The 19,863-nt window shown below is 49.2% G+C and overlaps 8 protein-coding genes across 8 annotated transcripts; 4 read left to right on the top strand and 4 right to left on the bottom strand.

The window, feature by feature from the left end:
• Window positions 1-806: 806 nt before the first annotated feature.
• Window positions 807-3,060, bottom strand: BGZ61DRAFT_521937 (uncharacterized protein). The gene is made up of 2 exons (XM_046252515.1): window positions 2,459-3,060; window positions 807-2,398 (listed from the first exon to the last, which is right to left on the bottom strand). The coding sequence occupies exons 1-2, from the start codon at window positions 2,759-2,761 to the stop codon at window positions 1,181-1,183; spliced, it is 1,521 nt and encodes a 506-aa protein (XP_046098280.1). The 5' UTR covers window positions 2,762-3,060; the 3' UTR covers window positions 807-1,180.
• A 2,281-nt stretch (window positions 3,061-5,341) lies between these two features.
• Window positions 5,342-6,301, top strand: BGZ61DRAFT_364343 (uncharacterized protein; the record flags this gene model as incomplete). Its single annotated transcript, XM_046241513.1, has 5 exons — window positions 5,342-5,622; window positions 5,682-5,801; window positions 5,887-5,907; window positions 5,978-6,002; window positions 6,098-6,301. The coding sequence occupies 5 exons, from the start codon at window positions 5,342-5,344 to the stop codon at window positions 6,299-6,301; spliced, it is 651 nt and encodes a 216-aa protein (XP_046098279.1).
• Window positions 6,302-6,884: 583 nt separating this feature from the next.
• BGZ61DRAFT_483399 (uncharacterized protein) lies at window positions 6,885-7,446 on the bottom strand (the record flags this gene model as incomplete). The annotated part of the gene is made up of 2 exons (XM_046249492.1): window positions 6,885-7,333; window positions 7,419-7,446. The coding sequence occupies 2 exons, from the start codon at window positions 7,444-7,446 to the stop codon at window positions 6,885-6,887; spliced, it is 477 nt and encodes a 158-aa protein (XP_046098278.1).
• Window positions 7,447-7,768: 322 nt separating this feature from the next.
• BGZ61DRAFT_537668 (uncharacterized protein) lies at window positions 7,769-8,197 on the top strand (the record flags this gene model as incomplete). The annotated part of the gene is made up of 3 exons (XM_046254565.1): window positions 7,769-7,820; window positions 7,873-8,042; window positions 8,090-8,197. The coding sequence occupies 3 exons, from the start codon at window positions 7,769-7,771 to the stop codon at window positions 8,195-8,197; spliced, it is 330 nt and encodes a 109-aa protein (XP_046098277.1).
• An 849-nt stretch (window positions 8,198-9,046) lies between these two features.
• On the bottom strand, window positions 9,047-9,625 carry BGZ61DRAFT_289736 (uncharacterized protein; the record flags this gene model as incomplete). The annotated part of the gene is made up of 1 exon (XM_046238560.1): window positions 9,047-9,625. A coding segment is annotated over one exon (579 nt), but the record flags the coding sequence as incomplete, so codon positions are not given.
• Window positions 9,626-11,133: 1,508 nt separating this feature from the next.
• On the top strand, window positions 11,134-11,845 carry BGZ61DRAFT_460567 (uncharacterized protein; the record flags this gene model as incomplete). Its single annotated transcript, XM_046247040.1, has 1 exon — window positions 11,134-11,845. A coding segment is annotated over exon 1 (239 nt), but the record flags the coding sequence as incomplete, so codon positions are not given.
• Window positions 11,846-14,787: 2,942 nt separating this feature from the next.
• On the bottom strand, window positions 14,788-15,237 carry BGZ61DRAFT_483396 (uncharacterized protein; the record flags this gene model as incomplete). The annotated part of the gene is made up of 1 exon (XM_046249491.1): window positions 14,788-15,237. The coding sequence occupies one exon, from the start codon at window positions 15,235-15,237 to the stop codon at window positions 14,788-14,790; it is 450 nt and encodes a 149-aa protein (XP_046098274.1).
• A 1,959-nt stretch (window positions 15,238-17,196) lies between these two features.
• Window positions 17,197-18,081, top strand: BGZ61DRAFT_483394 (uncharacterized protein; the record flags this gene model as incomplete). The annotated part of the gene is made up of 1 exon (XM_046249490.1): window positions 17,197-18,081. The coding sequence occupies one exon, from the start codon at window positions 17,197-17,199 to the stop codon at window positions 18,079-18,081; it is 885 nt and encodes a 294-aa protein (XP_046098273.1).
• Window positions 18,082-19,863: the final 1,782 nt, after the last annotated feature.

Genomic DNA, 19,863 nt, shown 5'->3' with positions numbered 1-19,863 from the left:
ACAGCAAGGTATCCCAAGCGCTCTGTTCGCTCCCTCCCTCTCCCTCGCGCCGGTCGACCTTATCCCTCCTAGCGAATCCTCGAGTCTGAAAAATGCTGATTCGATGGCGTCCAATTACGTGCACAATCATGGGTTCTCGCCTACCGGAGACATAGATACAGAGAACGAAGAGTTAAACCAGGACGTCAGGGGAACCAAAAACGGGACCGTTTCATGCTTTCCACATCTCAGCCGCCTTCCAGTCGAGATTCGATTGATGATCTGGAAGACGGCCTTTGACGCCGTAGATCCTGCCGTAGTCGTCTGCTCCTTCTCAGAAGGCCGCCACAGAGCTTCAGTCAATCATCGGCACGCGAAAGCCAGCCGTCTACCACCTGTAGCGCTGGCATGTCGTGAGGCGAGGAGGGAGTGGGTCCGGTGTACGCGGTCGTGCAGGTCTCCGGGTAGGATGCCCGAACGTGTTTATGTCCCCCGAACGGTGTTTCTCGTTCCCGCGGCCACAGTAGTCAGCTCCCGATTAAGGGGACTCAGTCTATCTATAACGCACATCGCCATCGATATTGCCGATAGTCCCGACGTGTTCCTGATTTTTGAAGCGCTCGCCCGTTTCCCTCGGCTGAAGACCATCATCATCGTCATACCATCGGGCGCCGTCGACGAGACTCAGGTTGTCGAATGGCAACAAAGGCTAAGGGAAGACTTACATGTTCTGCAAAAAATTGGCGCTTTAGCAGATGGTCTATCGAGCGACGGCGAGTGGCACAAAGGGACATATCTTGGATGGCTGTTCCGCAATTACTTGGAAGGCCCACAGGTGAGGGCATTTTATGCGCGGGATAACAGTCCCCGTGTCAAGCTCTTTATTGACCGGTCAAGATGGTCTCAATCAATCGGTGGAAACTTTGAGCAACCATGGTCTCTCTTTCTTTCTTAAAATACATCCCGTTGTAATAATGCTCGATCATTTATTGTGTCACCTTGACTGAGCCCTTTAAGTGAACGCGCGCCCATCGGGTTTGCATCAGCCCAAGTACTAATTACCCTACACCTTCCTTCCTTTTTCATTTCTTTTCTTTTTTTCCCCCTCCCCCACTTACTTCCCTGCACCAGAACCAGCTTCTCCATTCAATGATGAACCCCGCGCCACTTGACACCTCTCCGCTCACCCCTCGTATTTCACTTACGCTATTACGGGGATCGACATGTTTAGTCGTGGATGAGGTTCTCTTACCCCGCCAAAATCTTGGTAGGGGCCCAAGTTCCAGCCTCTTTCAGCGATCAGGCCGACTAAAGCTTGTTGCATGGCCATCATTACTTCTTCCGGCGTACAGCGGTACGGCTTTTGGGTGGTAGTGACGGGCGGGTTTGGTGTTTTGGATCGGCCAGGCGTATTGTTTATTTCCGTCGAGGTCGTTCGTTGCCGCACCGCCCGCTGTGCATGTGCGGAGGAGGTTGGCGCTGGTTGCCATGCTCTGGTCGTCTCGTTGTTGAGATTGGGATTGGCCGTGGCCGAACAGTCCGGTTCGGGAGCTTGTTGTGGCGCTGACTCGTCGGTTGTGGTCGCTTTGCTGGTCTGCCGGTTTTCGCCAGCTGCTTCATGAGGAGATGCAGCTGATGCAACGGTGCTGGTCGCAGACAAGCTCGCCGTGGGCGCCTTTGGGCTATGGCTGCCCAGGGGTTCTTGCAGCTCGCCGACATTGCTGAGCATGTTCATGGCCATGTCGATGTCAAAATTCAGATCACTGAGGCAGTCCATGCCAAAGTCCGCCGTGCCCTGAAAGCCTGCCATGTCCATGCCCATGTCCATCATCCAAGGGTCATCGGGCATCATCGCGCTGATTTCGTGAGGCGTTGGCTGCTCATGGGGCTCTTCGAAGTGGATTGATTCGCCCGCGCCATCATGCGTAAGAGCTGCGCCGCCGTCTGCCGCCTCATAGGGCTCACCTTCGGCATCCTGTTCCGTCGCAGGTGGAGATGTGCCTGGCCCCTGTTGGCGACGGAGCACATCCCGGTCATGATCGGCTGTAGAAACGGCAAGACCAGTCGGGGCTATCTCTTCGTCGAGGTCGTTATCCTCGGGCTCGTGGGGTTCGTTGTCATTGCAGTTGTCCAGCGGTCCAACGGTCGGAGACGCTGGGGTACCCGGCACGCTCCATATGCTCGCGCCTCCATCCCCAAGTACCGACTCGCTTCCCGCAACTGTGATCTGCGTGAGGGCTGGAGAGGCGTGCGATGCTCGCTGGGCATCCGCGGGTGGCTTTCTGCGCCGCAGGTTGCGCTCCGTTGTCTGTTTTTGCACTTTGTAGGGCTTTACTTTGGCCATCTGCTTCCTTTCTTTCGCGGTGTGTCGGACGAGCTCGCCATTGGACACGACCTGTCTTTTCAGTATATCTCGTATCTGTAATTGCCGCCATCATTAGCCATCCATCGAAAAGGTACCATGTGGCTTTGTACGTACGATTGCGTCCGCCTCTGGCAGCGGTTCACCGTCTGGGGTATAGACTGAGCCGTCCCAGAAGCCGTGGATCTTGTTGTAGAAGAAAAAGACTGCCTTAGTGTTGCATTCTTTGCCAAACTTGTAATTCTTATGTATCGCGGTCATGCCTCTCTTTCGCATCGCCTGGCCCACCCACGCAGGATCCCATGGCCGAGGCCCTTTCGGACGAGACTCTGTTGGAAGAGGGTCTCCTGGATGCTCCTGCCTTAGACCGGGCTCTCCCGGGCGAGAAGACCTCTTCGGACGAGGTTTCCTGCAGCCCATCCTGGGGAGTTGACGCTGACGCAGATGTTTGTGGCGGACGTTTCTCTTCCTCTAAGAGCGAGACCAATTGCCACCTCAACCCATTTTTTTTCGGTCATCTCGCTGGTATCGAGCCCGGTTTTTGAACAACGGGGCGGAATCGTCTTGGTGCGGCGTCGAGTCTCGAAACGGACGGCCACTGTCCCGACGGGCCATTGCCAAAGTTGGCCATCCTGAAGTCCCATGTTGTATGATCCATGCTCTCTGCGTTCAGGTCAATTTCGCCGTATTTGCTCGTTACCAGAATGTCGGGACGGTGTAAAGGTCGAGATAGGTCGGAAGATGGGATGGGAGGGGAATATGAAGAAAGTCCACATTGGACGTGTTTTAGAGCCAACAGCAGGTGACAGTCGGCGAGGGGTCCTTTCTCCCCCCGGTACGTGCTTGACCTGATCTAGATCGGCCGTTGCGCTCGCGCATCGAAATCCCACTTACTTCTGCCGTTTAGATTACGCTGAGGATAATCCCCCACCCTCCGATGCCCACTTGGTGAAGCCACAAAACGAAATGCTTCGTTATGGCTGGATCGACGCAATCACTGATCGCCACGGGGAGCACTTCCGACCAGACTACGTCTATAGCGTCTTCATCGGCCGCGGAATAGTTCCTACATCCACCTACGATGGTCCTGTTCCGGTCACCTCAACTAGTAACGACCGGTAGCGGCCTCACTAGCTTAGCTGCCTGTGCGCGCATCGAGCGAAATCTCCACCCCAGCTGAACCGCGGCAGTATTGCCATAGAGAAGTTGCACCGGCTTCAGGGCTGATACACAGCGGCACTGGCACTGCCACAGCCAACGGTAGCCCATGCGAATCGCCATGAAGAAACGAAAACTTGGTTCTCCGTTTCGCGTGTTCATATTCTACATAGTAAGGAAACGGGCTCAGACATGTCATTTGTACACCCCAGGACAATTGAGTGAAACAAAGGCTCTCATAGACGATAGGGCTCTCTGGAGATTAACCCACAGTTTAGCAAGACATAATTTTGGGCGTCCTCACTATCTCATTTTGGCTGTTGCGTTGCATTCCACATGCGACGTTCTGTCACCTTGCCTCTTTCGCCCTTAGAAAATCATCTCCACAAAGGATCCTACCTCGTTGTGGGACCGTCCACCTCGCGGAATCGGACATCTTGTAAAGCATCTCTGCGCGAGGTCGTGAAGGTGTTCTCTTCCACAGCGAACGGGATCTGCAAAGGACCCGGGATGCCGAATTAATCCCTGAGAGTTCCTTGAGCTTAGAGCTACAAGTCATGCTCGAATCTGATCATTTGCGCGCAACTCCACAGCTTTGTCACGCACAAAGCCCTTTCAAAAGTTCGATAAACCCTTGTCCCTTGCCCCGAGGGTCAGGTCCGTAGCGCCGAGTAGTTTGGGCAATTTCAGTGCTTGTATATTGGTATCGTACATTCTCGGCCTCATGATCAAGCTACCGAACTGTTCTCTTCTCTGGAATTTTTTACCGTAAGAGCAAGTAACATGACCGCGTGTATATGCAGGTGTTGCATGCAGGCATGGCAGCTGAATCGGACCCTTGTGCAGCACGCACGATCGGCGGGGTGGTATGTCGCTCAACGGTCGGAAAAATCTTTCGCAGGATCCCTGCCTGCGCACGATTCGTACGTACCGGACCCTTCTTTTTCGGCTCTTTCCCGCAGCACGCGGTGGATCGTTGCAGAATTTGACGAAGAGTGATAGACTAATTCAGTGGAGAAAAACAAAATTGTTTCCCTGCGCTTTGCCCTCCTTCTGACTCGGTGCCTCCGATTGCCCTCGTAATCTACGTGACCTGTCAACTTCCATGATATGGGTCCATTTACATCGATTTGTCATTTCGTAGCCACATTTAACATCATCACCGTTGCAGCTGATTCCCGACGCGATGATCAGTTCGCTTGTCAAAGTAAAGTCGCCCTAGTTGCAAACGCCGTTTCCATTGAACCCACTCTAATTTCAGCACCTCTCCACCCCGGATGAGTTCCCCGGTAGGATAGTGAATTGGCCGCTTTTCAGCTTTCAAGGTGGCAATGATAGACCGGCGCGAAACGGCTGGTCTGGCACCCACCAGACACGCCCGGCGAGGCACTGCCCCGGTTGTCCAGTGGACAATAGTGGCAGTTTCTTGCCCTTCGGATCAGAGCTACATAGAAGAGCAAGTAACGGAGTGAGGCATAGCACAATATCGGGCAGTTAATGGGCGAAAGGTTCGCATCTCGTTTTACAAAAAATGGCAACTCCGGCGCGCGGGTACAACAGCCAGTTTCTGCTCTTCTTGGGCGAGGGGACAATACAAGACAAGCAGCTGCCCGAGCCCGCCAAGAGCCATCCTTCAGGCTGCACCCGGGACCCTTGCTATGCATGTTGGTGGCGGTCATCATTAGCGGTTCAGGCTGTACCGCACAGCCGAAGTCGGTCGACAAGTATATATTTCGAATGCTGCCGAGCACGCCCGATAATCGAGCAGTTTCATGCTCAGCTTCACATGTCCATTTTCTCTAAACATCGTTTTCACTCCCAATTTCGACCGCGCATCCCGTCATGAAGTATCCTCCGCGAAAGCATCATTCTAGAACTAATGACTCTCGTGCACGACCATACCCCTCGGCCCAGCATCGGACAGACCGGAGGTCACGTACATCGAAAGTTCGGTCTAGTCACTCACAAGATGTGGTCCCACCTAGGTCGACTCATCCGAGACCAAAGAAAGCTACCCGGCGTGATCCGCAGACCACCAGCAACGATCGAGGAGGGGGCTACGGGCCGCGGTCTCCAGCTGATCAGATAGTAGGAGACGAAAGCCCCGACTATGAATCTGAAAGGTTCGTTTTATACCAGCATGGAGAGCCCCTCTGATAAGCACAAGCTGAACAGATAGTAGAGGCGATTATGGTGGCGACTCTGCCAGCGATTCCGGCGAGGAGAATGCCAGTCAAAGTCATTCAGAGCTGGAGCAGCTCAAGGATCAGATCATCGAGTTTAGGAAGGAACAAAGCCAACAGTGATTCTCACCAAACCCCCCTCCCCTCTGGATTGCCCTTATTTCCACATTCAAAGCATCTTGTGTTGACCCTTTGTTTCCCTAGGATTCATGACATGGACAAAAGGTCCGTACTCTAAATCGTGCGAGCGACCTCGCGTTTCCTGCCTCTCTATGCTAACCGTTATACAAAACAGAACGAGGGATTTGGTTCAGCAGTACGTATCGATCTTCGACTTTTGCTTTCTCTTTTCCTAATATGGTTGCTTGCAGGGTTTCAGCATTGCGCAACCAGTGAGTGATCGCTTTCATCTAAGGAAATATACGGAGACGCTGAACGTTGTAGAATACAAGAACAGCCGCAAGAATTGGCCAAGACAATTTTGTCGCCCCTTATCCAGCGGACGTTCACTTCTATAACGCAAGGAAGACAAGACCAAGCGCATCATGGAGGGACGGGAGAACATGGAACGATAGACCCAATGGAGATGTTCAGCACAGGTGGCGAACCGTTTGTTTGATGACGTTTATTCATAGCCATGGACCATGGTGACGCGATCGCAACAAGCTTCCTTGAGTTCAGTATATTGTTATTGAAACGTTTACGTATTCGTATAGCGGCGTTACGGCAATCTGTACCTCAAAGAAGCCTTCATCAAAATAACCTGGATTGAAGAGCAGGTTGACTCTGGTGCCCAAAGGACCCACCAAAGAGTTATTTTGTCAATTTTTGCTCACTTGTGTATGCTACGATCTCAAAAGTGTTAACTTGCAGTCTTGCGCGCGTCTTGAGTACGGGGTCTCTATTTCATACTGAGCCTTTATAGCTCAGCAGACATTTGTCCACAATCTCTGCGGGAGCAGCGCCTCGGTGACTTTGAATTTACACTTCTTTTCGACAGTAGAAGGATCTAGCGCTTTTGTAAACACACAAAGCATTAAAGTCCGCGTACGGGCTATGAACGATGTAATTCAATTCAAAGTTTGCATTTTTTTTTATAATGAGTTATTGCCCTATTGGCTTCTTTCACCGCCCAAATGCTGTGGCATTGCAGCTTTATTTGCTCAGGAAGACGCCGATTGTGATAGGAAGCAACAGGCATATCAGAAGGCTGTGCAGTTTGCCAGCCATTTATTACGCTCCATGGTCATACGATCTTTCGCATTTTTGCAGATGAATTCAATTTGGTTCGCGACCTCTTCCGATATTTCCAAAGTTTGATAGATCAGCAACCAATTGCGTTGCAGCCTATCAAGTTCCGCCTCTAGATTTTTGATATCTTCACACAGGGTCCGCACACTGAGCTCCTCGTCAAGTGTAGTTGGCATGGGTAAGGAAGGAAGGAGCTCCTCTAACTCGAAAGGTTCGTCAGAATAAAGACTTGAAGGTGGCCGAAATTCTGGGTCCATGCCGACGAATATGGAAGTTATAAAGAACCAGGTGTCAGAGGGAAGACCAGAAGATGCCAGGTGATTATAAATAGCTCCGACTTGATTTTCTCTTTCTCCAGAAAATTGTTCTTGACTATGGCCCTTCAACGTAAGCGTCCTTTCTATCAGGAAGTAAAGCCCAATTCGACTCTTCCTGCTCTCATATGCTATTTGCACAGGCGTCCTGAAGTGGATTATTACCCTTACTACCCAATTCAACCCGATGCAACGACATGGGTTGGCCAGCATCGCCAAATCATGGCTCGTCAATTGGTCACGGTGAGAGAACTTAAGAGAACAGCATTGTCAGACATCCATATGCTTGCCTGCATTTTGCATGACAATATCGCACGGCCTGTCTCTTTCTATCATACCGGCGATCAATTCTTTGTGGCCCATGAATATTTATACCTTGATATATTTGACCTACTTCCGTTATCTGTGATGGAAGTATCCTGTGTTATGAAACAGGTGGGCTTGGTCCCTGCATTTAAGAGCACTTTTCTGATCACAAAAAGGTCACATGTGGCCTTCAATGTCTCAAAGAGCAGTCCGTCATGTTCGGTATCGACAGCATTCGAGTGGATGTTAACGGCGTGGTGAAGATAGGTCAGCCCGCAGCAATCACGGATAGTAGTAAGACTTTGCTGACACTGGAAAGTGCTTGACTGGGACTTGGAGTCCTGTGTTGAGGGCACGTTTCGGGAGGCTAACGAGGGCTATTTGGTGGCGTACCTTGAAGAAACTCTAACAACTATGGGCTATAGTTGTGGTCAATTACCCTCGGCTGCGATGGATTTCCTCACATCGAAGGTGCTGCCGGCGATGAGCGTAGGTAAATTCAAATTCTTTTCCAAACTTGGACTTACACCTCATAGCACCCTTTCATTTCCCACGCCGGCGGTCCTAGTGTGTTGAAAACGCCCATCCAGTTCGCAATTCAGAGGAAAATCTTGGCTGGAAACATCCATGGAATAGTCCGCTAGCTATGGCACCCCAAAAACCCGAGATTTGGAGGAACCTTTTTCATTAAGCAGCGGTCCTCTCTGCTCGACCTCTTTCTATCTATATATTTTTCAATACGGCCGGGTTACAACATCTTACAATGCCGGAATTTCCACACTGGCCAAGCTTTTACATGAATTTTAGTCCGTAGTGTTGTACTTTGTATGTCTATACTTCCAAGGCACTGGTAGACAGCCACTCGAGATATGCAATGTCCTAAAGTGCGCTTAAGGGCCCTATCTAGTCGTTCAGAGCGCTCGTTGAGGTCTGATTCTGGAATCTGGCGATCAGATGTCTCGGGGCAGTATCTTTACTTATGAGGGAACCTCAATGCTGCCGGCCAACAGATTGCAGTGTCTATCTACTCCCAGCACCACACCTTCCCCGCACACTTTCGAGGTTAAACGCCGAGTCTGCACTCGATCATGAGTTGATTTGTCATCCACGATCTCAGGAGAAGAAGGTGGCGATAAACGTAGGCGACCCAAAGGCGCTTCTATGTTAGACCTCCTCGCCGAAGTATAGCATGGGGACAAAGATATACCAGAAATACAAGATGTAAATAAAGGAATACTAGACTACAGTAAAATTCAAGGCATGCTCAACCATAACGAGACGAGTCGCTCGCCAGTTGGGGGTTCGCGCTTTAAGATAAAACGTGGTTCGCCAGATAAAACATAAACGGTAACATCGTGACTGCCGAATGCGGCAAGCCAACCCGTCCCTACATGGGATTAACACAACACTGAATATCGTGGCGGCCCACCATCACACACGCTCGTTTCCACCTCGACCATGTCAGGCCCACGGCCTTTGCTCTCTCCTGCAGCAAGGCGACAGGCACAGGCGGGCACCTCACCAAGCCTATGCAGCGGATCCCAGCAGGAAGCTACCACCGCCACATTTGTCGAGATCCAACTGGACACATCTTTATCCAGAGACCCCACAGGGACCTTCTCGAGAAAGTCTCGCACCTGCTCGTAGCGGTACCGCCTGTTCGTGTCACGGACCTTATCCATAAACTGCACGATGGCGTCGGGAGACAGGACCCACCTGCGCTCAAGCGCAACTCCCTTGCCAAAGGCATCGACGACTCCGTCTCGAGTCCACAAAAGTGAGTGAACAAGTATGGCAATAAGGAGATCGTGGCGCGCCGCCGTTAATCGCAGATGCTCCCTCGGGATCAAACGATCACGTGGAGAAAAGAGAGACTGAATGGAAACTGTCGCTAAGAGTATGCGGACCTGCCAGGAGCGTTCGTCCCTCATGGTGTGTCGAAAGCGGCCATCTCGGTCGAGAAAGAAATAGGACCCATCAACCCACTGATGAGAAGCGAGACTCTCTAAGGCGTCTAGCTCCTCCAGAGCGGCCTGCCTCACCCTCTCAGGTTCGATGTAGGCGGGCACACAGGTCATGGTCATTCCCTCGCGACTCTGTCGTAAATCCTGCCACAGGATGATCTTTCGATCTAATGTCCCCAGGACACAAATCACCGGCGCGACCTTTCGTGTCGCTGAACCCTCTCGGGTTCCGAAGATGTATGTTCATGCTCCGCCCTCACCCATTTCCAATTCTCTATCGCCCCACGACTCTCTGGCCCTCGAATGTAATGGGCAAGACAAGGACCCGGCCTTGAATATGTACCCCGCGCAAAGTACAAAAACATTTTGGATGGTTATCCAAATTCACTCGACCCTTGTCTCGCACAATGGTGGAAAGCTCAGCCAGCGTGGAGTGCGCCGCACCCTTAAGTACTCACTCTTCGCTGCGTGCTTAGGCAAGAGTTGGATGGACTCCAGTCCGTTGCATCATCCTCTTACAGACGCCCAATTACGCCTCTCCAGCTCCAGGGGTTTAGACAAGTCATCCCTCCCGCTCTCCGCTCTCGGGATGTTCGTGCACGGGGACGTGGCAAGGACCTAAACCGCCAAAGGCCACTTCAACCCGAGCTGTGAAATACCGTATCTGCACCGGACAGAGGAGTTTTGTCGAGCAGTTCCACAACGCCGTTCCATCAGTAGGCACGGAGGGCATCACGGCGGAGTGGTGAACGCCCAGTAATACAGTAGTTCGGAGAACAGAGTGAGAAAAGTGAACGACTACTCGTAGCCAGGGGGCCCGAGGGCGATGGCTACGAGTAGTCGTTCACAAACAGGGTTTGAACGAAGGAAGATGTCATGGAGCAGGGCGACAGGAAGGTGCTGGTCACCTTTCCTGAATGGAACCTGCGTGTTGGCCTAATCCTTCGATCGTATGGAATGCGGCCGGAGGGAGCGATCGAGCTTCTTTTCCCTAGCAGCATGGCACACCGGGAGGGGGCCTAACTGTTTTCGAGTAGCGTCTCTTGAACTTGTTGGTCAAGGTGTCTTTTGGAGGAAGCGGCTTGATACGGGAGGGATCTTTCCGGTCATAGAATCGTGCAAAAGTTGAAAGTGCTTTTCCCTACTTCTTTAGTCCAACTCTAGGGAGAATTGCATATGTTTGCGAGCAAGCACCCACTACGGCGCCCTAACGCTAACCCTAGCTATAGGGAGCACCGCATTCTATTCCCTAGTCGAGCACTAATCTAGCTGTAGATGCCATTGCCTTTTTCTTTCAGTTCTATATGAACTGGACGCAGGCTGGCGAATCTATCTACCGATGTAGACGAAATGTAGATGTAGATAGATGTAGATCTACATCTATCTATCTACCAGAGGACCCTGTGGGTCATCTATCTATCTACCTAGAGGTCCGGTAGATAGACGAAATGTACATAGACGCCAAGACCGCCGGTGAAAATTCGGAGAGGTATGTGTACTTCCCCGCACTAATAGTATCCTTGTGTGGCGAAGTATCGGTACCTCTGCATCCCTCCCCCACTGTCCCTTCGCACCCCACTCGTTGCGACCTTTTTTTTCGCTGTCTCGGATGGCATCAAATACTCTTGCTAGCATTTGCTTTCACATTTTCTCGTTACCCTTGAAGCTACAACCCTACTTGCAATATAACATTGCTCAAATGGCACCTCAGAGCAACGTGCTCAGTTACTCAACCGATCCTAGCATCTCGGAAATCTCCTCTCCAGCAGAAGATATCGTCTACTGACCGCGGCAATGACGAAGTTACAGACGAGCCAGAGAGGTGGTTGTCTACAAAACAAGTGATACACAAAATATGACCGTCCTCTTGAATACTGGTCTGCAAAGAGGTCTGAGTATCCGCGAGTGGCGAAATGGCGATTGACGTTCTCTCGGTTCCAGCAATGGCTTCCGAGTGAGATGACCTTCTCTTCCGCTGGTAGTATGGTTTCGCCCAAGAGGTCGCGCTTAGATGCAAGCACAATTGCCGTCACTCAGACGGCAAGATCATGGTTACGGGCTGGTCTACTAGAAGGGTACGAAAGATTGCTGAAGGAGGTGGGCGGCGACGCGGCCGAGAGTCAGCCGACCGTCTATCTACTGAATCTATCTACATCTACATGTAGCCTACATCTATCTATCTACATTGCAAATTATGACTAAGCATCTACATCTATCTACATGAGGCGCCGGTAGATAGATGTAGATAGATTCGCCAGCCTGACTGGACGCCACGTGAACAAAAGGTGAACTGTACGTAGAGCTTAAACAAGATACACCCGAGTGGGGCGAGAGTGACTTCCAAAGGTAGATTGCGAACAGCCTCATGTGGTCAGACACCACATCGAGTCCACGGAGGGGGGGCCAAGGCATCGAGCCGTGCCGGAATTGATTGACAACTTGAGTTAGCCTCGACTGATCACTTCCCTTCGAAGCCGAGACTTCAAATTACGATATCCAGGGAGAATGACCTGAGAACAAAAGTTGAATAGTCTATAGGGTATTCATATAAAAATACATAAAAGGAGAGAGAAAACCCTCTAGTGTTGTTCTATATACACCAGGCACCTTGATATTGGAAAAGATCTAGGCGCCAAATAAAATTGATCACCATGGGTTACATTAATTCTCCAAGCAACTCATGCACAAGATTACGGAGAACGAGTCGGTCGGCCTGTAGCCGATAGGTTCAAGGTTGCAGGCCGCGAAGGGGAGGTTTGGTATATTACGTTGAGTTAATAGACCTGGTCCCCCTGTGCAAGGTCCGAATCAAAGTTCCAAAGAGGAGAAGACAGCTCACGACGGTCGGTCCCATGACGAATGTGGCGAGGCCCAGAAGCCCAGCCTGGTTGCCTAAGAGACTAAAGGGCACAGGTGCGAGTCGTGCTGAACAGTACAAAACGATAGAGCTTGTACTGGTTACCTTATGTCTCGGGGCGGAACGGCTAGTAAACTTACATTGTAGCGCGACGAAGAACCCAGGCAAAACTGCGCTGCCAAATCCAGCATATCCAAAGGAGCATCATGACTCCATGCATGGGGGAGCTGGGCATCCGATGTTCCAGAGCGACAGCTCTCATGCTCGCAACCAGACTACTATACGTCTCTTTTGCTGCCTTGAGCCAATGAAAGTCGAGATTGTAACCTTGGGGCAAAGATGTGGACAGATACTGGATCATCGGCTTTGTCCGATTAAAAAATTCAGTTGCTGAGAATACATCCAGCTGGCGAAAGGGAAATTGGCCACGTGAAATTTGGGCAAATAGGTCGTAGAATTTCCATATCAGAACAACAAATCTTGTAGAGTCAAGGGCTGTAATGTTGCGAGCTCCTTCAGTCTTAGTGTTGCTATCCTTCGCCATAGTCTTGATCATAGATCGTTCAATAGAAATCACTAGACTTGAGTGCCAACGGGTTCTTTCAGATCTATAAGTACATTCTCATAATGGTCAATCTTGAACGTCGAGGCTCAGCCACTTCGGCAAACGTTGCCATCAACGGCGCTTTCCGCACGTTCTGAACAACGCCAAACACCCGAGCACCAAGCTGGGCCACGCTTTCAAGGGGCTTCTCTAAGCGTTGATTCTGGATGTAAGAGAAGGCAGATTTTCAGGGCATGTCCAATGTCGAAGGATACCTTCGCAAAGTATCGTAGGCATCACCGTTGAACTAGAAACTGGCAGCTGTTGGTCTTGTCTTCAGTGTCAGTTGAGTCGTTGGGGGGGCCAATTTTGGCCTCCAGTCTGAACATAAGGCTGAGACGGGATGCCTATCCATCTATTTACCACAACCATAAGAGACAATCATCAAGTTTCCTTCGAGTTTGATTTTACATACGTATTCTTCCACACGTTCTTTCCCTCTTCGTCTCTTCCTCTCAGGCAGGGCCTTTCTCCGCGCCCGCATACGGAGAGCATTATCACGACATTTGTGTCCAATTTTTCTGCTCTCATCATGACAAAGCCTCAAGCTGTTGTGGTATCTGTTCGTTGCTTTAGATGCGGATGTTTGATAGAAGCTATGTCTACGGATGAGCTTCCTGGGGCAGAAGTATCAACGAACCTATTCTACTGTGTAAGCTGTGATCACATCACAGGCTACTCCAAGGAGGTTTTGGGGAAGCAGCAAGCTTCGCGCAAGATGAAGGGCTCTAGCAGCTCAAGGGTAGCGTAGGATGGGGTTGAAGTTGCATGTGTATGCCTGGGTCCAGAATAGGTACCATGCTTTACCACGTAAAGCCAGATCGCTTGATTAACAAGAATCTTAGAGTAAACCTCATCGGTTAGCACCAACATGAACATTGATATACGTCCATGCTAAACGCAAAATTAGGCATTTCGAAGTACTCTCAATGTTCTTAACAGCATTACTGCCTGCTGTGGATAGGGTAGAATTTAATATTGTTAGCTGCGGAGGATCAATTAATCACAGATATTCGTGACTATCTTTCAAACAGGTAGCTCAAGCCAGGCTTCTTGTGTAAGCTCAGGCTTTGCTTCACAGTCAGCTTCTGCTTTTACTAAAACATGCACGTATGCCAGACAGTGAGCCCAAAGGGCTACTATCACTAACGTACGTAATTATCTCCTGATTTCTTTTGAAAACCATGCGAAGCCATCTTTTTATTTATCCCTCCTTGTATGTCTATCCATCTGCAAGGCCCCATAGTGAAGTATTGTTCCTAGAAAGTTAGCTTGGAGGCTAGTAATGCGCCCGCTTTTCATCAGGGCCCTCACTATGGCGGTTGGAGCGTTCCCTACCACCATATTGACTCCATAAATTCGTCTAAGTCGGTCAGTGTTTTGATTCCTATGACATTCTGATGAATGCTGGAGTAAAATAAATAAAAATAAAAATAAAAATAAAAATAAAAATAAAAATAAAAATAAAAATAAAAATAAAAATAAAAATAAAAATAAAAATAAAAATAAAAATAAAAATAAAAATAAAAATAAAAATAAAAATAAAAATAAAAATAAAAATAAAAATAAAAATAAAAATAAAAATAAAAATAAAAATAAAAATTCTTGTATTAATCTCAACTTCCTTTCCTTTAATGTCGAGAGACTCTGCCAACAGCTCCCTTTAAATTGCTGTAGATCACGTTGAAGTAGCTATTCATAGTTATACAAGTATAATATTTTCCTCTGCTGGCTTACTGTACTACAAAACCTGGCCATTGTGGTTTCAGTACTTGAACACCCAGAAGATACCAGCGGGCTCGTTAAACTTCATATGTCCAATTTTCTTTTCTTCCCGACCCCAGCGTGGTTCTGCCAATCCTCATCCGTAAATCTCCTCAACTGGTTGCGAAGAGCACAAATGACGTTGTTCAGCTTCGATATCTCATCCGTCAACTGACACACGTTGTGATGCAGAGAAACAATGTGGAAGCATTGCGTCTTGATGGTGCTGTCTCTTTCCTTTAGTTGACTGATCTTTTCGCTCATTGCCTCCTTGTGCTGATCAAGTTCCAACTCGAGGATGTCTATGCGAATTTCCTGCTCATCGAGTTTCCCCTCAAGTTCGTACGAGGCATTGATAGAAGTCTTGCCATCAGATGCACATGGGTTGCGGCTAGATTGGTGAAATATGTTTTGGAAAGACTGTGGCTGTGGTGGCTTGGCTGACGCGGTCTCATTTTCGAAGCAACTCCACTCTGAGACGGTGCCGAGAGACATCATAAGCCTGGGACGTTGAGCTTAGAGATCCGATCACGTGAGCCTAGAACCACGGTCGTACACTTGAGAATTTGAGCTCGAGCTTTATTATATAAACTGCGGACAAGGCCAAAACTGGCGTTGCACAGAGCATATGATGGCCACATATGTAAGGGGAGCCGGAAAAGGACAAAGTTCTCAAACTCTGAAACCGAGAAAGAGGTGAACCCCCCCAACCAAATGTCTCATTTGAGAATCAAAAATGAATTGGAACATGCCATCAACGATAATGTACCTGATTTCTTACCAAAGGCATGTGATTCGGTTAACTTTTATTCAACCTCTCCTTGGATACGCATTGTGCCTTAGTAAGAGCACTTGCTGCATGCAACTACGTTTGATAAGTTCCCTGCACCTGCTTCCAGCTTCTTCACCAGTTCCTCTGCTATGGCGAACAAAAGGTCCTTTTTCTTTTCTTTCCTTCCGTTTCTAAAAACAAACTTCAAACTCTTCATTCGGACTGAGGCAACACTTTACAGGGACGCTCATTCAGCTACTCGACTTTGGTCATAATTCAGGACCGGAGGTCCCCGCGCTGGCAATATAAGGAAAAGGCTATCGGGGCGTTTACGTTACAAAATCGAGCCGCATTGAGCCCCTGTGATCCTGCCATAGCCATTTCCATGAACCTTGACACAAGACTCAGCTAGACATCTAACTCGAGCTATTCTTTCATGGTTGCACGGCTATGGTCACTTGGAAATATCTTCACCAATCGCCACCAAAAGGACGTGGGGAAATATTTTTCAACTCTCTATAACGTCTTCAAAGGGGGCTGTACCCAATCACGACATGTGTGCGATCAAAAACGAGCACCTTGTTACTGAAATAATGCGTATAGCGGCCTCTTCATACGGCTGTGAATAGGATATTCTATATTGCTCAATCGTCCGCGCAATCCTGAGATTATTTTTGAGAACTCATGGCTCCACCCCATACAAGAAGATTGAAGTTTATTTCCAGTCCACAGTTAACTGTTCTGGATCAATATCTCACTGCTTAGTCTATGGTGGTCATTGGCAATTGCTTACTATAGCCCAACATGCATCTTATCTAGTTTGCGCTCTTGAAAGGTTTCCATGTCTCGATCCTAAACCGTTCCACCGCTAGAGCATTCGGGCTCGGGTAGCTGAAGCACCGAAGGCGGGCTATCCGGTTCGGGCACAAAACTCACTGCGTCGAGCATTGAAGCTTTGAGCGAATCGACAGAAAGTGTTGGATCTATTTGCATTCCGTAAGATGGTCGAGGTTGGCTTTTATTGCAAGGAATTCCAGCGCTTAATGATATGATCAACTGGTTCTGGGTGTCGGCCATCTGACCATACGTAGCCTTGTAGGCAAGCAGTCGCTCTTTTCGGGCTTGCATGTTCGCGATTTGTTGCCTTAATTGATCGTTTTCAGAGCTTAATCGACCGCCAAATTGCAACCATTGTTGTAGCTGGTCCCAGAATGCTTCTGAAACCGGAGAATCGTTGCTAACGATATCATTGAGGGAATTTGACATCGTGGTTCGTAAAGCAGGATCTTGAAGAGCTGTTGAAGAATAACGATAGTCCGCAGCTAGAGCATAGTATAAGTATAGAGGCAGGGGGTTGCTCTTTGAGCGCCATGTCCCAAAAGGTAGGTTTTGCTGTTTGAGTTACATGACTCACGGCCTTTTTCTGGCGTCCAGTTTCGAAAGTGTGATATCTGTGACGAAGTAGGGGTTCAATTTTCAAATCGATTGGCGAGCAATATTGAAGTCATCCCATTGCTGAGGCGTAACCGGATGAATCCTTTCCAGAACGCAGAATAAACTTCTGCTGTTGTTCAGATGCTTCAGCATCGTTTATTGTAACCTTTCGACCCGCAGATCGTTGCTGACTCCCAACATAGCGACATTCAACCCCTTTTTCTGCGCTCGGCTTTCGGCAACGAACCATGCAACCTCCCTATTACGACAAGATGCATGAACATAACTCCTCGCTCCGGTCTCCTGCCTCTCCGGCCAGAGCAACAAACACCCGTTCAATCTATGCTTCTCTCAAAATTCAGATCGACGAACTCATCGACATTTTCAGAGAAAGTCAACCAAATGACGCCCCTGAGCCGATCTCGCCGGAGCAAAAGCTCCCACACGAAGTCAATACTCAACAGAGTCTGCCCCGATTTAAGGGTAGATTCAGCACTCCAACCACAGGCTTGGAACAGAAGGAACCCCCGCCGGCCCTGGCCCAAGTGAAGAAGCGCTTCAGGAAATCACTATTGGCATCTAAAAAGTTTGGTCAAGAAATTGGCGACTCTTGGACAAGAAGGTCGAATCAACGGACTGTCCATTCGACAGGTTCGGCAGAAAGTATCGTATCCCGTCGCAATGTTGAGATAGATGTCCGGATGGCACGAGAGCTTTCCGGCCACATATCAGTGCCTCCATCACAAGAACCCTATCCACCACTTACCGTCCACTCCGGTCCTCTCTTTCCTAATCGGTCGACTACCATGCTTGGCCTGGATCGACCCAACAACAATAGTCTCGAGGCCTGGCACGAAGTGCAACCACTTCTTGAAACTCTACCGAGTCCCGAGCCTGTTATGAAGAGTTACTTCGACACATCGTCCGAGACCGAGGTAGAAGCAAGTCGCCGTCTGATTTATAAACGGAGAATATCTAAAATAAAGGACCATACTTTTAGATGGCTTCGAGAAACTTTCAGCCTCGATGAGGAAGAGAAGGCCTTCTTTATGGCCCGTAAAAGCATGAGATCAGAAGTGTTAGTCGCCGAACAGCGAAACACTCAATTTAGCTACGGCAGGAGAGTGAGGTAGGCGAAGGAAATTTAACTATGTTCAGCAGTTAATGTGGGTTTGAACGTACAGTACCAAGGGCTGCATCTGCGGGCTCTCTGTCGTAGGAAACACAGGCCTAAAATGCTTGTAGGGCATCATCTACTTCGGTTTTGACCCTTCCCCTTGGTTCTTCAGCAAAGTACTACCGTTGTCTATAAAACAATTCATGTCTCAATTACTCCACGTTCATCATAAGTGGCTACGTTCCAAGCATTCCGTAAGGTTTTATGGAGTTCCCTAAGGGGTTGTGCCTCGCTAGTAGGTGCGGTACTACCCACCGCCTCACCTTGAGTCCTCGACTCCAACCTAAGCACCTAGGATAGCCCGTTGATTTTCCAAGAAAACGCCCACCAAACCATGTATGAATCATACACTGCCCCATTGACAGATTTTCTAATGGATTGTGCACGTAACATGAGGCCGAACTATCCCCCCAGCGTACCTCGGCGTGAGCTTTCATACTCTTACTGTTTTACATTGAGACGTGTCTGACTACTCTCGCATCGATCACTCAATCCCTCTGGATCGTTAAGTACCAACAAGCAACAGGCACTATTCTAGTAGTCAATGACAGCTTGATGACCTCGAAAAGTGAATTTGGCGTCAGGCAGTCTGCCACAACAGATCAAAGCGCGTGAGTAGGAGACCACATACCTATTCTGCAACTTACCTAGGTCCGCCCAATTCTTCGAGTGATTTTATACAAGATGAACACGCGACAGTCTCGCGACGTAATGGAAATTAGCGTTCCTCGTTCAGCTGGTGCTTGGTGAAAATATGAGTTGCGATGCACTCGGGTTTAAGATAACCGCCAAATCCTGAGAAGAATTTCTTGTGGTAGTTCCTATGATGGCTTGTGATCGCGGTTCGCCAGCTCCATTGTCGTACGGAGGGACCAGAAGCCAGATAGAGGGAAGCAGTGTGCTCAAGTTCAATTGGCTGTACTGGTTGGAGGAAAAAAGAAAAGAAAAATAGAAAATCCCGAGTCATCGCTGGGTTCTTGGGGATGAAGGTAGAATGAGGCCCCACCTCGCAGGGCGGCCACTCTGTATTTCCGAAACCACAGGTAACTTGTCCATCAATGATTCCTCTCTGCCTGGCTTTCTATTCGCAGCCCGTTGCTTGCTGCCCCAAAGGCAACGATTGTCCATTGAAGAAACAGTGAAATAGAAAACAACAGGCTCAGACGAAGCAAAAAGCAAACTTCACGCTTCATGAATGGCCATTAGGTGCTACAACTTAAGGTTTTGAAATGAATAGTAATGCAAAATATAGAATAATCTCTCAAACAGGTGCCGAGCAACTGGGTTGGTGTTCCTGTTGCCAAAGTAAGAACGCTGACCTGAGCAGGGGTCGCCGGCTTCGGTTCTCCTTCCAAAGCAGTGTCGACCCAATAGATTACCCCATTGGGGCTGCCGCTGACAAATGGCCGCCCTGACCCAACTTCGTGGCGCCTCCACCAAAGTCCCCTTTTGCACTTGAAATGTACTGTATCAATGTATGTTGCTGCAAGCCCAGATCCACGGGGAGCATACGGCCGGTCCCGACTACCAAGAGGATGTAGCACAGCAGCTGAGTAGATTCTAATCACTACCGACTGGAACTCCATGCTCCTATGTTCGTGGCGATTGGGTGGAAGATCTCTATGATGTGCATTGAGAGTAGCATAGGAGCCGAAGACATCGCACAGTAAACATTCCCAACTCCAATGAGGCTGCCTGATGGACAACATCGTCAAACTCTGGAGCACGCTCGCCCACC

The sequence above is a fragment of the Ilyonectria robusta genome, assembly GCF_021365365.1.
Source record: "Ilyonectria robusta strain PMI_751 chromosome Unknown BGZ61scaffold_25, whole genome shotgun sequence".
NCBI classification, from domain to species: Eukaryota; Fungi; Ascomycota; class Sordariomycetes; order Hypocreales; family Nectriaceae; genus Ilyonectria; species Ilyonectria robusta.
This window is presented reverse-complemented; position numbering and strand designations above follow the sequence as displayed.

Excerpts from the sequence above, each read along its gene's own strand:
- BGZ61DRAFT_521937 (XM_046252515.1), bottom strand. The coding sequence starts at position 2,761 with ATGGGCTGCAGGAAACCTCGTCCGAAGAGGTCTTCTCGCCCGGGAGAG. Across the intron at positions 2,399-2,458 it reads TGCCAGAGGCGGACGCAATC|ATACGAGATATACTGAAAAG; the intron begins GTACGTACAAAG and ends CGGCAATTACAG.